This window comes from Ahaetulla prasina, chromosome 3, assembly GCF_028640845.1.
Source record: "Ahaetulla prasina isolate Xishuangbanna chromosome 3, ASM2864084v1, whole genome shotgun sequence".
NCBI classification, from domain to species: domain Eukaryota; kingdom Metazoa; phylum Chordata; class Lepidosauria; order Squamata; family Colubridae; genus Ahaetulla; species Ahaetulla prasina.
The window spans coordinates 225,037,521-225,050,853 of record NC_080541.1 but is presented as its reverse complement, the minus strand read 5'-3'; the positions used below and the strand labels follow the sequence as shown (position 1 = coordinate 225,050,853).

General features: G+C 43.2%; 1 protein-coding gene across 7 annotated transcripts in view; it reads right to left on the bottom strand.

Annotated features, from left to right (window-relative positions):
* UCKL1 (uridine-cytidine kinase 1 like 1) overlaps positions 1 to 13,333 on the bottom strand; it is a 74,048-nt gene that overhangs the window by 46,765 nt on the left and 13,950 nt on the right. For 6 of the 7 annotated variants that reach the window (XM_058175335.1, XM_058175334.1, XM_058175333.1 and 3 more), the window contains exons 2-6: positions 6,303 to 6,496; positions 5,937 to 6,043; positions 4,407 to 4,577; positions 1,983 to 2,054; positions 611 to 800 (exon numbers count right to left, since the gene is read on the bottom strand). In XM_058175335.1, the coding sequence (XP_058031318.1) occupies positions 611 to 800; positions 1,983 to 2,054; positions 4,407 to 4,577; positions 5,937 to 6,043; positions 6,303 to 6,496 (734 nt within the window). Of the gene's footprint in view, positions 1 to 610; positions 801 to 1,982; positions 2,055 to 4,406; positions 4,578 to 5,936; positions 6,044 to 6,302; positions 6,497 to 8,499; positions 8,630 to 13,333 lie in introns of those variants that run through there. The other variant, XM_058175337.1, reaches the window with a different exon arrangement.

Here is a 13,333-nt window from a genome sequence, read left to right as displayed (position 1 = left end):
AAGCCAGCTGGGTGACTCTGGGCCAAATGTCTCCCTTTCAGCCCAATTCACCTCACAGAGTTGTTGTTGCTTTATAAATAAATAAATACATAACATAAAATAAACAAGTAAAAAATAAAAATAAAATAAAATAAAATAAAATAAAATAAAAATATAAATATAAAATAAAATAATAAAATAAATAAATAAAATAAAATAATAAATAAATAAAATTAATAATACAGTGTAAGCCGCCCTGAGTCTTCGGAGAAGGCGGATATATAATCAAATAAAAATAAATAAATAAATATATATATATATTAAAATTACATTCCTGAAATTATGGCAAGGCTAATTTGCAAATTCCAGGGCAGGCTGGAGTGGTCCGTTGGCAGCTGCCAGCACAACGCGGACAATAGAACCTCCAGATTCAGTGGCACTCTACCTTAATGTCCCAGAGACCAAATCCTTTCAAGTATTTTTTTTTTTATTTTGCTGGGTGGCTGGAACCGGATTCCCAAACACTTTCAGCAAGCGAAAAGCCAGGGCAATTTGAGCAAGAGATCTGGCGAAGGGATCCCCAGGTCAGGAATCCAGCCGGGCCAGCGGCCAATAGAAAGAGGACGCCCACCTCGTGGGACCACAATGTCGGCCACTCGCATGGTGGGCTGGATATACTGGTCAAAGGCTGGCTTGACAAACTTGTTGTACTGCTTGATGACCCCGTCAATCTCTCGGCCTCGCTCACTGATGTCCCTGCGCAAACGCCGAACCAGACGGATATCTGAATCAGTGTCCACAAATATTTTCATATCCAGAAGCTGCGGAGGAAAAAAAACAAAACAAGGGAAGCCAAGTAGCATTTGGGGGTGGAGCTGTGTCTTTCAACCTTGGCAGCTTTAACATGGAACTTCAACTCCCAGAATTCACAGCTGACCAGGGGATTCTGGGAGTTGAAGTCCGTGCATGTTAAAGCTTTAGGAAATGCCAGGAGATTTGGGGTGGGAGGGTTGGACTAGAAGTGGACTCTGCTCCCCTCGCCTCAGAACTTCTGGTATGGTCACTTTGGGCCAGTTCCCCACCTCCCCCCATGGACCAACCTCACAAGGTTGTTGTTATTTGGGAAATGAGGAAGAGGGCGTGCTAGATGAGCTATCTAGAGTTGCTGAAAGGGAGAAGGAAGGAGAAAGAGGAAGGAAAAGAAAAGGGGAGAAAGAAAGAAAGAAAGAAAGAAAGAAAGAAAGAAAGAAAGAAAGAAAGAAAGGAAGGAAGGAAGGAAGGAAGGAAGGAAGGAAGGAAGGACAAAAAAAGAAAGAGAAAGATAAAGAAAGAGAAGGAAGGAAGAAAGGAAGGAAGGAAGGAAAGTGGAAGAAGAAAGAAAGAAAGAAAGGAAGGAAGGAAGGAAGGAAGGAAGGAAGGAAAGACAAAAAAGAAAAAGAAAGAGAGAGAGAGAGAGAAAGAAAGAGAAAGAAGGAAAGAAGGAAGGAAGGAACACACAAACGAACAAAAAAAGGAAGGAAAGGGAAGTGGAGAAAGAACCTCGGCCGCAGAGGTTGTACAAAAATGCTTTTAAAAGCCTGTGATGATCAGGCAACTCAGCTGGGATGGCCAGAGGAAAAAAAGCTTTTAAAGGGTTCTGACAATCTCGGCTGAGTTGCCTGATCGCCAGAACCTTTTAAAAAGCATTTTTTTTCGGCCAAAGTGGTTGTAAAAAAAAATGCTTTTAAAAGGTTCTGACGATCCCAGCTGAGCCACGCGATCATCAGGCTTTTTTTTTTTTTACCTTTAAAAGCATTTTTTCAGCCAAAGAAAAAATGCTTTTAAAAGTAAAAAAAAAAAACACTTCTGATTTTGCTACCGGTTCTCCGAACCACCCATCGCCATCTCTACCAGATTGGACAATCCGGTCCGAACTGGGAGCATTTTACCCCTGGTCGGGGGCCACCAATAATAACCCCCCCAATCCTAACCCCCAGGGAAAAAGGCTAAAAACCCAGACTTACCTTCAGGAGGTCCTTATCGGCAAATGCCATAATCCCTTCAAATATAATCACGTTGGCTCCATAAAGCATTTTCTGAAAGCAAGAATTGTGCACAGAGTTTGATTAAAACATGTGATTTGTTTGTTTGTTTGATTGATTGATTTTTTTAAAAAAAATCCCGCCTTTATTACTTTATAGATAAACCTAGCTTGGATGTAGGAAAAGACTGGTTTAATGTGGTTTATTGAGAGATCATTAGCCGAAAGTGTTCTGTCCCCCACCAACCACAACCAAGAAGACACGCGAGCTGACTATATTTGCCAGCAATTTATTCCTACGACAGATATCAGTTCTGGCAACAAACCTGAGATTGCCTGCCAAGTTCTCTTATCTCCTCAGAAGCCAGCGTAACTGCAGTTCGTTGTTGGAGCAACCAAGAGTTCAGAAATAAACAGAAATCCAGAAGCCAAATTCTTAGTCTCGAAATATTGCAGCCAAAGTTTCCAAGAGTCAGTTTTTGACCGTCACAAGAAGCTATAGAGCAGCTCCTCCTGCTTTTATACCCTGTGGGGTGTGGCTCCGTGACTCAGCACTCTCTAGGCCTGCCCCACCCCTTCTTTTGTTGTTCCCGCCTCTCCTTTCTGCAATACCTGGGATTTAACCAGGACTGATTGTCAGCAGCTGGGTCTTGAGACGTTGCCTGGGAGGGGGAAGGTGCAGGAGAAAGAGGCCTCATCATCTCCTCCACCTGGCCTACCTCTGGGACCTGGAGCGGAGCCAGAGAGGAAGGTCCTGCAGAGGGAAGCCCTGTCGGCTCTTCCCCCTCACTCTTTGGAGTCACTCTCTGCCAGGAGGCCTGGCTCGGGAGCCGAAGATGCGACGAAAGGTTGAAAGTTGTTTTATTGAGCTGGCTCACTAGCTGTGATGGAATGTAGTCTGGATTCCCGGGAGGGAGGGGCTGCATTCCAGAGGAGCAAGAGAGAATTCAGGCCAGATAATTTGTGTGTGAGAGAGAGGGTGAAAGCAGCTCCTCCCTGTTAGTTGCCAACAGAGTGCATGTTTTATGGAGGAGCCACCACAGAGAAGGCCCTTCGTGATCCTGCGAAATGGTCCCCTCTCTTTAAGAGGCCCATCTAGCGAGACCAAGAAGAAGGGATTTCTCCATGGTGGCTCCCTCCCATCAAGACATGGTTTTGACAAGGGGCCTGGGGATCCCAGAGTGGAACGGAGCCCACCAAGTGGTTCATTTGATGATTATCACCAAGAAGATGGGAGGTCGTTGCTTTTCTATTGTCCTTGTATTCGGCTTTTATCCTTGTAAGCCGCCCAGTGTCACCAAGAGTGAGGTAGGCGGCCATATAAATTTTCTTAAATAAACAAGAGAGCCAGTTTTGTCAAGTGGATAAGGTCCCCAGGCTAGAAAGTAGGAGACTGTGAGTTCTAGTCCCGTCTTAAGCATGAAATCCAGCTGGGTGACTTTGGCCAATCACCAGAAGAACGGGAGTTCTAGTCCCACCTCAGGCATGAAATCCAGCTGGATTTACTTTCCCCAATCACCAAGAGAAGAGAAGTTTGAGTCCTACCTTAAGCATGGAAACCGGCTGGGTGACTTTGGCCAATCGCCAGGTGACTGTGAGTTCTAGTCCCGCTTTAGGCATGAAAGCCGGCTGGGTGACTTTGGCTAATTATCATTTGACTGTGAGTTCGAGTCCCGCCTCAAGCATGGAAACCGGCTGGGTGACTTTGGCCAATCACCAGGGGACTGTGAGTTCTAGTCCCGCTTTAGGCATGAGATCCAGCTGGGTGACTTATGCCAAACACCAGAAGAATGGGAGTTCTAGTCCCACTTTAGACACGAAAGCCAGCTGGGCGACTTTGGCCAATCATTGGGAGATTAGGAGTTCTAGTTCTGCCCTAGGCACGAAAGCCAGCTGGGTGACTCTGGGCCAAATGTCTCCCTTTCAGCCCAATTCACCTCACAGGGTTGTTGTTGTTTTATAAATAAATAAATACATAACATAAAATAAACAAGTAAAAAATAAAAATAAAATAAAATAAAATAAAATAAAAATATAAATATAAAATAAAATAATAAAATAAATAAATAAAATAAAATAAAATAATAAATAAAATAAAATTGCTTAATACAGTGTAAGCCGCCCTGAGTCTTCGGAGAAGGGCGGATATAAATTCAAATAAAAAATAAAAAAATAAATTAAATTAAATTAAATTAAATTAAATTAAATTAAATTAAATTAAAGCTGTATGCTGCCCAACTGCCAACACTGGGTGAATCGCCAACCATTCTTGAAACCAAGAATTCACAATAAAAGCCGCTGAGGGAGAAAGCCGAGAGGTTCTTCAGGCTAAGGGGGCGGGGCTAGGGGGTGGGGCTAGGGGCGGGGCTAAAACCAAGCCCTCCCCCCCCTCAGAAGCCTGACTCACCCACTCCTTCTTGCGGCTGTGGCTGGTGAAGTCATAAACGGGGATCTTGACGCTTTTCCCTTGCTTGAGCTTTTTGAGAGTGGCGATCATCAGGTCGAAATCAAAGGCATCCGGATGGTCAAAGTTGAAATCGTTGCTGGCGGCCAGTTCCTGCTGCTCTTTCGTTAGAATCTGTCCCCCAAAAAACGAGATTCAGGAGAGAGGGGTGATGAACAGCCCTCTAAAAGTAGTCCTTGACTTACGACCACAATTGAGCCCAACATATGGAATGGAATGGAATGGAATAAAAATAGCATAGCACAGCATAGCATAGCATAGAATATAAAATAGAATAGAATAGAATAAGGAATAGAATAGAATAGAATAGAACAGAACAAGAAATAATAGAATAGAATAGAATAGAATAGAATAGAATAGAATAGAACAGAATAGAATAGAGGAATAGAATAGAATAAAGGAAAAGAATAGCATAGCATAGCATAGCATAGCATAGAATCTGTCCCCCCAAAAAAGGAGATTCAGGAGAGAGGGGTGCTGAACAGCCCTCTACAAGTAGTCCTTGACTTACGACCACAATTGAGCCCAACATATGAAATGGAATGGAATGGAATAAAAATAGCATAGCACAGCATAGCATAGCATAGAATATAGAATAGAATAGAATAGAATAGAATAGAATAGAATAGAATAGAATAGAATAAGGAATAGAATAGAATAGAATAGAATAGAATAGAATAGAATAGAATAGAGTAGAGTAGAGTAGAGTAGAGTAGAGTAGAGTAGAATAGAATAGAATAGAATAGAATAGAATAGAATAGAATAGAATAGAATAGAATAGAGGAATAGAATAGAATAGAATAGAATAGAATAGAATAGAATAAAGGAAAAGAATAGCATAGCATAGCATAGCATAGAATCTGTCCCCCAAAAAATGAGATTTAGGGGAGAGGGATGATGAACAGCCTTATACAGGTACCGGTAGTCCTTGACTTACAACCACAATTGAACCCATCATATGATATTATATGATATGAGATATGATATGATATGATATGATATGATATGATATGATATGATATGATATGGACTGGACTGGACTGGACTGGATTAGACTAGACTAGACTAGACTAGACTAGACTAGAATAGAACAACAGAGTTGGAAGGGACCTTGAGATCTTCTAGTCCAACCCCCTGCTTAGGCAGGAAACCCTATCCCATTTCAGACCAATGGCTGTCCAATCTTTTCTTAAAAACCTCCAGCGTTGGAGCAGCCACAACTTCTATCATGTCACCCCTGGTCCTTCTCTGCATTAAACTAGCCATACCCAATTCCAGCAACCGTTCTTTGCATGTTTTAGCCTCCAGTCCCCTAATCATCTTTGTGGCTCTTCTCTTTGTTCTTTCCTTACACCTGACTCCTCGGTACCCACACCTGAGCTGTTGAAGGGGAGGATTCTCACTGCTGGCCCCTTCATCCTGCCTGCCTGCCTGGGTTTTCAAACCCCGGAGCATCTCTGTGGCTCTTCTCACCTTATAAAAGGAATCCATGGAAAGCAAGACCACCCACGGCACGTCCAAGGCCTCGATAATCATCCTGGCCACCGTGGTCTTCCCGGAAGCGCTGCCCCCTCCCAGACCTGAAGAGGAGCGAAGCCCAAGGCAGAATGTTGACCACAGTCTTGCAAGGTAGGCTCAGATCAAGAATGCTGTCTAGCCCGCTGAAAAGGGAGACTTTTTCCAACCTGTAAACCTTACCTTGAATCACTTGGCTGCCGTTGCTTCAACTAGGGCGATTTTATGACCTGTGGACTTCAATTCCCAGAATTCCTGGGATTGGGGCCTAACCACCTCCTGTCCCGAAGTGCCCCCCTCCCAAACCAACCTGGCGCCCCTTACCGATAACAAATGCCTCTTTTGACTGTGTGCCATGTTCGTTGTACCAGGGGGGTCGGCCTGCGGTATAGATGGTCCTTTTACTGGTACGTAGGAGGGGAGGCTCCGATTTGGATTGGCTGGTGGTGCGCTTCCGGGGGGATTTGGTTCCGACTATTGCGGGCAGCAGCCTGTCTAAGGTATCTGCACTGTGGTTGCTAAAAAGGAGGAGAGAGATCGAGGTCAGTCCTTGATTGTCAGCAGGCAGAATAGCAGAATAACAGAGTTGGAAGGGACCCTGAGAGGTCGTCTAGCCCAACCCCCTACTCAAGCAGGAAACCCTATAGCAGTGATGGCTAACCTTTTTTTGCCATCGCATGACAGAAGCGAGGGGAGGGAGGGTCACGTGCCCACACCCATAATTCTATGCGCCCCATTCCCGTGCATGCGCATGCAACTTTCCCCCACTCCTCCCCGCTTCTGTCACGCGATGGCCCGATGGGCCCGGTAGGCCCGTTTTTCTCTCTCCCAGGCTCCAGAACCGTTTTAGGAGCTTGGGGAGGGCAAAAATTGCCTTTCCCACTCCCCAGAGGCCCTCCGGAGGCCAGAAATGGCCCAGAGCCTTTCTAGGAGCCTGGGGAGGGCAAAACCTTTAAAGTGCTCCATGGCATAGGACCGGGATATCTTCGGGACCGCCTTCTGCTACCACATGCCTCCCACCGACCGGTACGCTCCCATAGAGAGGGTCTCCTCAGGGTGCCGTCAGCCAAACAGTGTCGGCTGGCGACCCCCAGGGGGAGAGCCTTCTCTGTGGGGGCTCCTACCCTCTGGAACGAGCTTCCCCCAGGACTTCGACAACTTCCTGACCTCCGGACTTTTCGCCGCGAGCTGAAGACGTACCTATTCTTCGAGCAGGACTGGCTTGATAGGGGTTTTTAATTCAGTTTTAAATGGGGTTATTTTATATTATGTATTTTATATTTAAATTTAGGCCACATTGAATAAGTTTTTTAAATAGTTTTTATTGTAATATATTGTATTGTTTTTACTTGGCTGTTCACCGCCCTGAGTCCTTCAGGAGAAGGGCGGTATAAAAATTAAAATATTATTATTATTATTATTATTATTATTATTATTATTATTATTATTATTATTATTATTATTATTATTATTATTATTAAAAACAGCTTTCCGGCCTCCGGAGAGCCTCGGGGTAGTGGTGGTGGAGGGAGGCCATTTTTACCCTCCCCAGGCTCCTAGAAAGGCTCTAGAGAGCAAAAAATGGGTCTTCCGGTCTCACCGGAAGTTGGCAAACGGGCCGTTTCCGGTCTCCGGGAGGTGGGAAGGCCGTTTCGGAAAAACAAATCTTGAGACTCTAGAAAGCATGCAGTAAGGACTGAAGCCTACAACATAGGAAGACTGGTTGGAGGATTTGGGCTTGGCCAGTCTAGAGAAAAGAAGGACTGGCTTGATAGGGTTTTAATTCAGTTTTGAATGGGATTATTTTATATTATGTATTTTATATTTAAATTTAGGCCACATTGAATAAGTTTTTTAAATAGTTTTTATTGTAATATATTGTATTGTTTTTACTTGGCTGTTCACCGCCCTGAGTCCTTCAGGAGAAGGGCGGTATAAAAATTAAAATATTATTATTATTATTATTATTATTATTATTATTATTATTATTATTATTATAATTATTATTATTAAAAACAGCCTTCCGGCCTCCGGAGAGCCTCGGGGTAGTGGTGGTGGAGGGAGGCCATTTTCACCCTCCCCAGGCTCCTAGAAAGGCTCTAGAGAGCAAAAAATGGGTCTTCCGGTCTCACCGGAAGTTGGCAAACGGGCCGTTTCCGGCCTCCGGGGGGAGGGTGGGGAAGGCCATTTTCGGAAAAACAAATCTTGAGACTCTAGAAAGCATGCAGTAAGGACTGAAGACTACAACATAAGAAGACTGGTTGGAGGATTTGGGCTTGGCCAGTCTAGAGAAAAGAAGGACTGGGGGAGGGGGACACGATAGCAGTCTTCCAGTATTTGAGGGGCTGCCACAAAGAAGAGGGGGGTCAACTTATTTTCCAAAGCACCAGAAAGCAAGACAAGAAGCAACGGACGTATCATATTGTAAAAACAAAAAAACAAAAAAACATTTCAGTAAAAGCAAAACGTTTTGTAAAAATGTAAAAAAAAAAAAGTAGAAACATTTGTAAAAGCAACAAACATGTCATGTTTCCTGGTAAAAATCTTTCCTTTATCGATGGAAGATAAGTGAAATTGTATCCTTTCAGGATTTCAATGGCTAAATGTGCCTCTAATTCAAGAATTTCAACTGGACGTGAACGAAAGGGAAAAAAAAACCCTTAGGTTTTAAAAGATTACAGACCTCAAAATGGACTCAAATTTTCCTTTTTAGGATTAGTTACTTGCTGGGGATTTCTTAATAGCTACCTCTTACATAGAATTTGCATTGGTCAAGCCTTTCTTCTTCTTATTTTTTTTAGACATACAATTTTATCTTTATTTCTGTTTTAAATAGTCTGCTTGCTGTTGGGTTATTAAAGACAGAACAGCAGTTAAAAACCAGGAAATGGGTTTTTTTCTGGGTTGCTTTTAAGCGAGGTCGTTCTTATCTGTCGATTCCAGATGGAGACCCAAATAAAAAAGGAAACCTCCACCCAGCTAAAATGAGATTAAGGTCTGACCACAGGTTGGGTTCTGGCCAGCTGGCAGGATAAGAGATCAAAACAAGGTCACTGTGGAAATTTGAACCCAAAAGTCTTGCCTGCAAAATTTCCTGCCACAGAGGCTCTTCAGAATTCAGAATAACAAGAGTTGGAAGGTACCTTGGAGGTCTTCTAGTCCAGCCCCCTGCTAGAGAAGAAGACTGGACAAATGGCTATCCAATCTCCTCTTAAAACTCTCCAGTGTTGGAGCATTTACAACTTCTGGAGGCAAGTTGTTCCACTGATTTAATTGTTCTAACTGTCAGGAAATTCCTCCTTAGTTCTAGGTTGCTTCTCTCCTTGATTAGTTTCCACCCACTGCTTCTTGTTCTACCGTCAGGTGCTTTGGAGAATAGTTTGACTCCCTCTTTCTTGTGGTAGCCCTTTAGATACTGGAACAGTGCTATCAAGTCACCCCTAGTCCTCCTTTTCATTAAATTAGCCATACTTGATTCTATCCCTCTGTTAATGCAGCCTAGAACTGTGTTGGCTTTTTTGGTAGCTGCAACACACTCCTGGCTCATATTTAACTGATTGTCTGCTAGGATTCCAAGTTCCCTCTCACAGTTACCAAGTACCACCTATTCTACACCTGTACATTTGGTTTTTCGTGCCTAAATCCATGTTCTTACAAGTCTTACCATTGAATTGCATCTTGTTGGATATTAGAGTCAGTCTGCATTTCAATTTTCAGTGCACAAAGTAAAATACCCAAAGCAAAATTAAGTTCTTCCAAATTCACCATTTCCTTTATTTTACAAACACAATTAAAAAAAAAAGAAAGAAATTACGGGAAATTTATTGACCATAAAAATGTGGATGACAATAGTGAAACAAATGAATTATTTGAAGTGTTAATACCACTTTATACTTGGTAAGGCCACACTTGGAATACCGCATCCAGTTGTGGGCCCCCATGGTGTTAAACAAAATGTTGAGGCTCTAGAAAGAATGCAGAGAAGAGCAACAAAGATGATTAGGAGACTGGAGGCTAAAAAGTATGAAGAACGGTTGATGGAATTTGGTATGTCTAATTTAATGAACATCGTGAGAAAGGTGAGGCTAGATGAATCAAAAATTGGAATTAAGATTGCCGAGAGAAAAATCACCAACCTCAGATATGCAGATGATACCACTCTAATAGCAGAAAGTGAAGAGGAACTAAAGGGCCTCTTGATGCGGGAGAGGGAGGAGAGTGCAAAAGTTGGCTTGAAACTCAACATTAAGAAAACTAAGATCATGGCATCCGGCCCTCTCAATTCCTGGCAAATAGATGGTGAAGAAATGGAGGTAGTGGCAGATTTTATTTTCCTGGGCTCCAAGATCACCGCAGATGGGGACTGCAGCCAAGAAATTAAAAGACGCTTGCTCCAGGGGAGGAAAGCTATGGCAAATTTAGACAGCGTACTAAAAAGCAGAGACATCACCTGCCAACAAAAGTGCGTATAGTCAAAGCTATGGTTTTCCCAGTTGCAATGTATGGCTGTGAAGGTTGGACCATAAGAAAGGCTGAGCGCCAAAGAATCGAGGCCTTTGAACTCTGGTGCTGGAGAAGATTCCTTTGAGTCCCTTGGACTGCAAGGCGATCCAACCGGTCAGTCCTAGAGGAGATCAACCCTGACTGCTCTTTAGAAGGCCAGATCCTGAAGATGAAACTCAAATACTTTGACCACCTAATGAGAAGGAAGGACTCACTGGAGAAGAGCCTCATGCTGGGAAAGATTGAGGGCAAAAGAAGAAGGGGACGACAGAGAACGAGGTGGCTGGATGGAGTCACTGAAGCAGTCGGCATGAGTTTAAATGGACTCCAGAGGATGGTAGAGGACAGGAAGGCCTGGAGGAATGTTGTCCATGGGGGTGCGATGGGTCGGACACAGTAGTGAAATGCTCCCAGTTCGGACCGGATCGCCTGATCTGGTAGCGATGGCGGCAGGTGGTTCGGAGAACCGGTAGCAAAAATCCCTGCCCACCCCATGCGCAGCTGAGCTGCGCGATCATCAGAGGTTTTTTTTTTTACTTTTAAAATCATTTTTTCTTCAGCTGAAAAAATGCTTTTAAATGTAAAAAAAAAAAGCCTCTGATGATTGTGTGGCTCAGCTGGGCTCATCAGAGTCTTTTAAAACCTCTTTGGTCAAAGAGGTTGTACAAAAATGCTTTTAAAAGTTGAAAAAAAAGAAAAAAAAGTTGGCCACGCTCACCCAGTCACATTACCACAGAGTAATGTGACCCACAGAGAGGGTCTTCTCAGGGTGCCGTCCGCCAAGCAATGTCGGCTGGCGGCCCCCAGGGGTAGGGCCTTCTCTGTTGGAGCACCTACCCTCTGGAACGAACTTCCCCCTGGTTTGCGTCAATTACCTGACCTTCGGACCTTTCGCTGTGAATTGAAAACTTATTTGTTTACCCAAGCGGGACTGGCTTGATTTTTAAATTTTTAAATTTTTGATTTTTTAATAATTTTATTGGGGTATTTTCGTATCGGTCAATTTGACGGTTTTAATTCGACCATTTATTGAATATGTATTTTAATTGCTATTTTAATTCTGTATATTTAATTGTTTTAATCTTGGCTGTACACCGCCCTGAGTCCTTCGGGAGAAGGGCGGTATAAAAATTTAAATAAACATAAACATAAACATAAACATACCACCCACCCACCCACCAAGCCACGCCCACAGAACCAGTAGTAACAAATTTTACATTTCACCCCTGATCGGACCCGACTTTGCGACTAACAACAACAAAAAGTTTAATTAAAAGAAGGACTAGGAGGGCCATGATAGTAGCATTCCAATATCTCAGGGGCTGCCACAAAGAAGAGGGAGTCAAGCTATTCTCCAAAGCACCTGAGGGCAGGACAAGAAGCAACGGATGGAAACTAACTAAGGAGAGAAGCAACCTAGAACTAATGAGAAATTTCCTGACAGTGAGAACAATTAACCAGTGGAACAACTTGCCTCCAGAAGTTGTGACTGCTCCAACACTGGAAGTTTTGAAGAATTTGTCTGAAATGGCATCGCTTGAGCAGGGTATTAGACTAGTCACTAGAAGACCTTCAAGGTCCCTTCCTACTCTGTTTTTCCTATATTCTTTGAAGGAAAATATTTGCAAAACCTGTGCTTGACACGCTAAATCGCCATCACAAATGCAATTGCCATGAGCGCACTAGGAGAAACAGGCAACCAAAAAAACCCGCTACGTTTTGACACAATCTTTTAAAATTTCTAAATTTCAGCAAACCAAACACAAAGGCGACAACTTGGGGAAAAATAATTGGGAAAACTTCCGCCATTCCCAACACAAATCAAAATCCCTTCTGGGAGAAAAAGCGATCCAATGATTATTTTCCTTTTTCATCTGCAAAGTATTTAGCAACCAGCAAAGTCCCCCAGGGAGAACTGGAGAGCGAAAGCCAAACCCCCAAATGCTTTAAATTGTTCCACGACCAGTAAACAAACCGTCTGTTATTCCCAGAGTGACGTCAAAGAAGAGCAAACGATGCCGCGAACAAATCGGTGCCCGGAATATTTGTGACTTATTGATGCACCAGATGCTTGCTTAGATTTTCAACCCAACTAAGTTTGCAAAGGGGACTTTGAGACTTCTGGCCTAGACCAATATCTACAGGTAATTTATGCACGCTGCTGTGGGGCCCGGTTTTGTTTTGTTTTGTTTATAAATAGCTCTGATTTTTCCATTTGTGTGTAATTTATTATTTTATAAATTAGATTTTTTTTAAACTCACTACGTAAGTAACTCAAGGTGGCAAATATACCTAATACTTTTTCCTCCTCTTTTTCCCACAACAATAATTCTGGGAGGTGGGTTGGACGGAGAGAGAGGGACTGGCCCAAAGTCACCCAGCCAGCTTTCGTGTCTAAGGTAGGACTAGAACTCACCATCTCCTGGTGATCAACCCCAAATCCCCCATATAGCTTTTGTGCCTAAGACAGGACTAGAACTCATTTTCTCCTGGTGATTGGCCCAAAGTCACTCAGGCAGCTCACATGTCTAAGGTGAATTAGAACTCACCGTCTCCTGGTCATTGGCCCAAAGTCACCTAGCCAACTTTGACGCCAAAGGCGGGTCTAAAATTCACTGTCTCCTGGTATTCAACAAAATGTCTCCCATGAAGGCAGGACAAGAAGCAATGGGTGGAAACTAATCAAGGAGAGAAGCAACTTAAAACTAAGGAGAAATTTCCTGACAATGAGAACAATTAATCAGTAGAACAATTCGCCTGCAGAAGTTGTGGATACTCCAACACTGGAAATTTTTAAGAAAATGTTGGATAGCCATTTGTCTGAAATGGTGTAGCCCTTCCTGAGCAGAGGG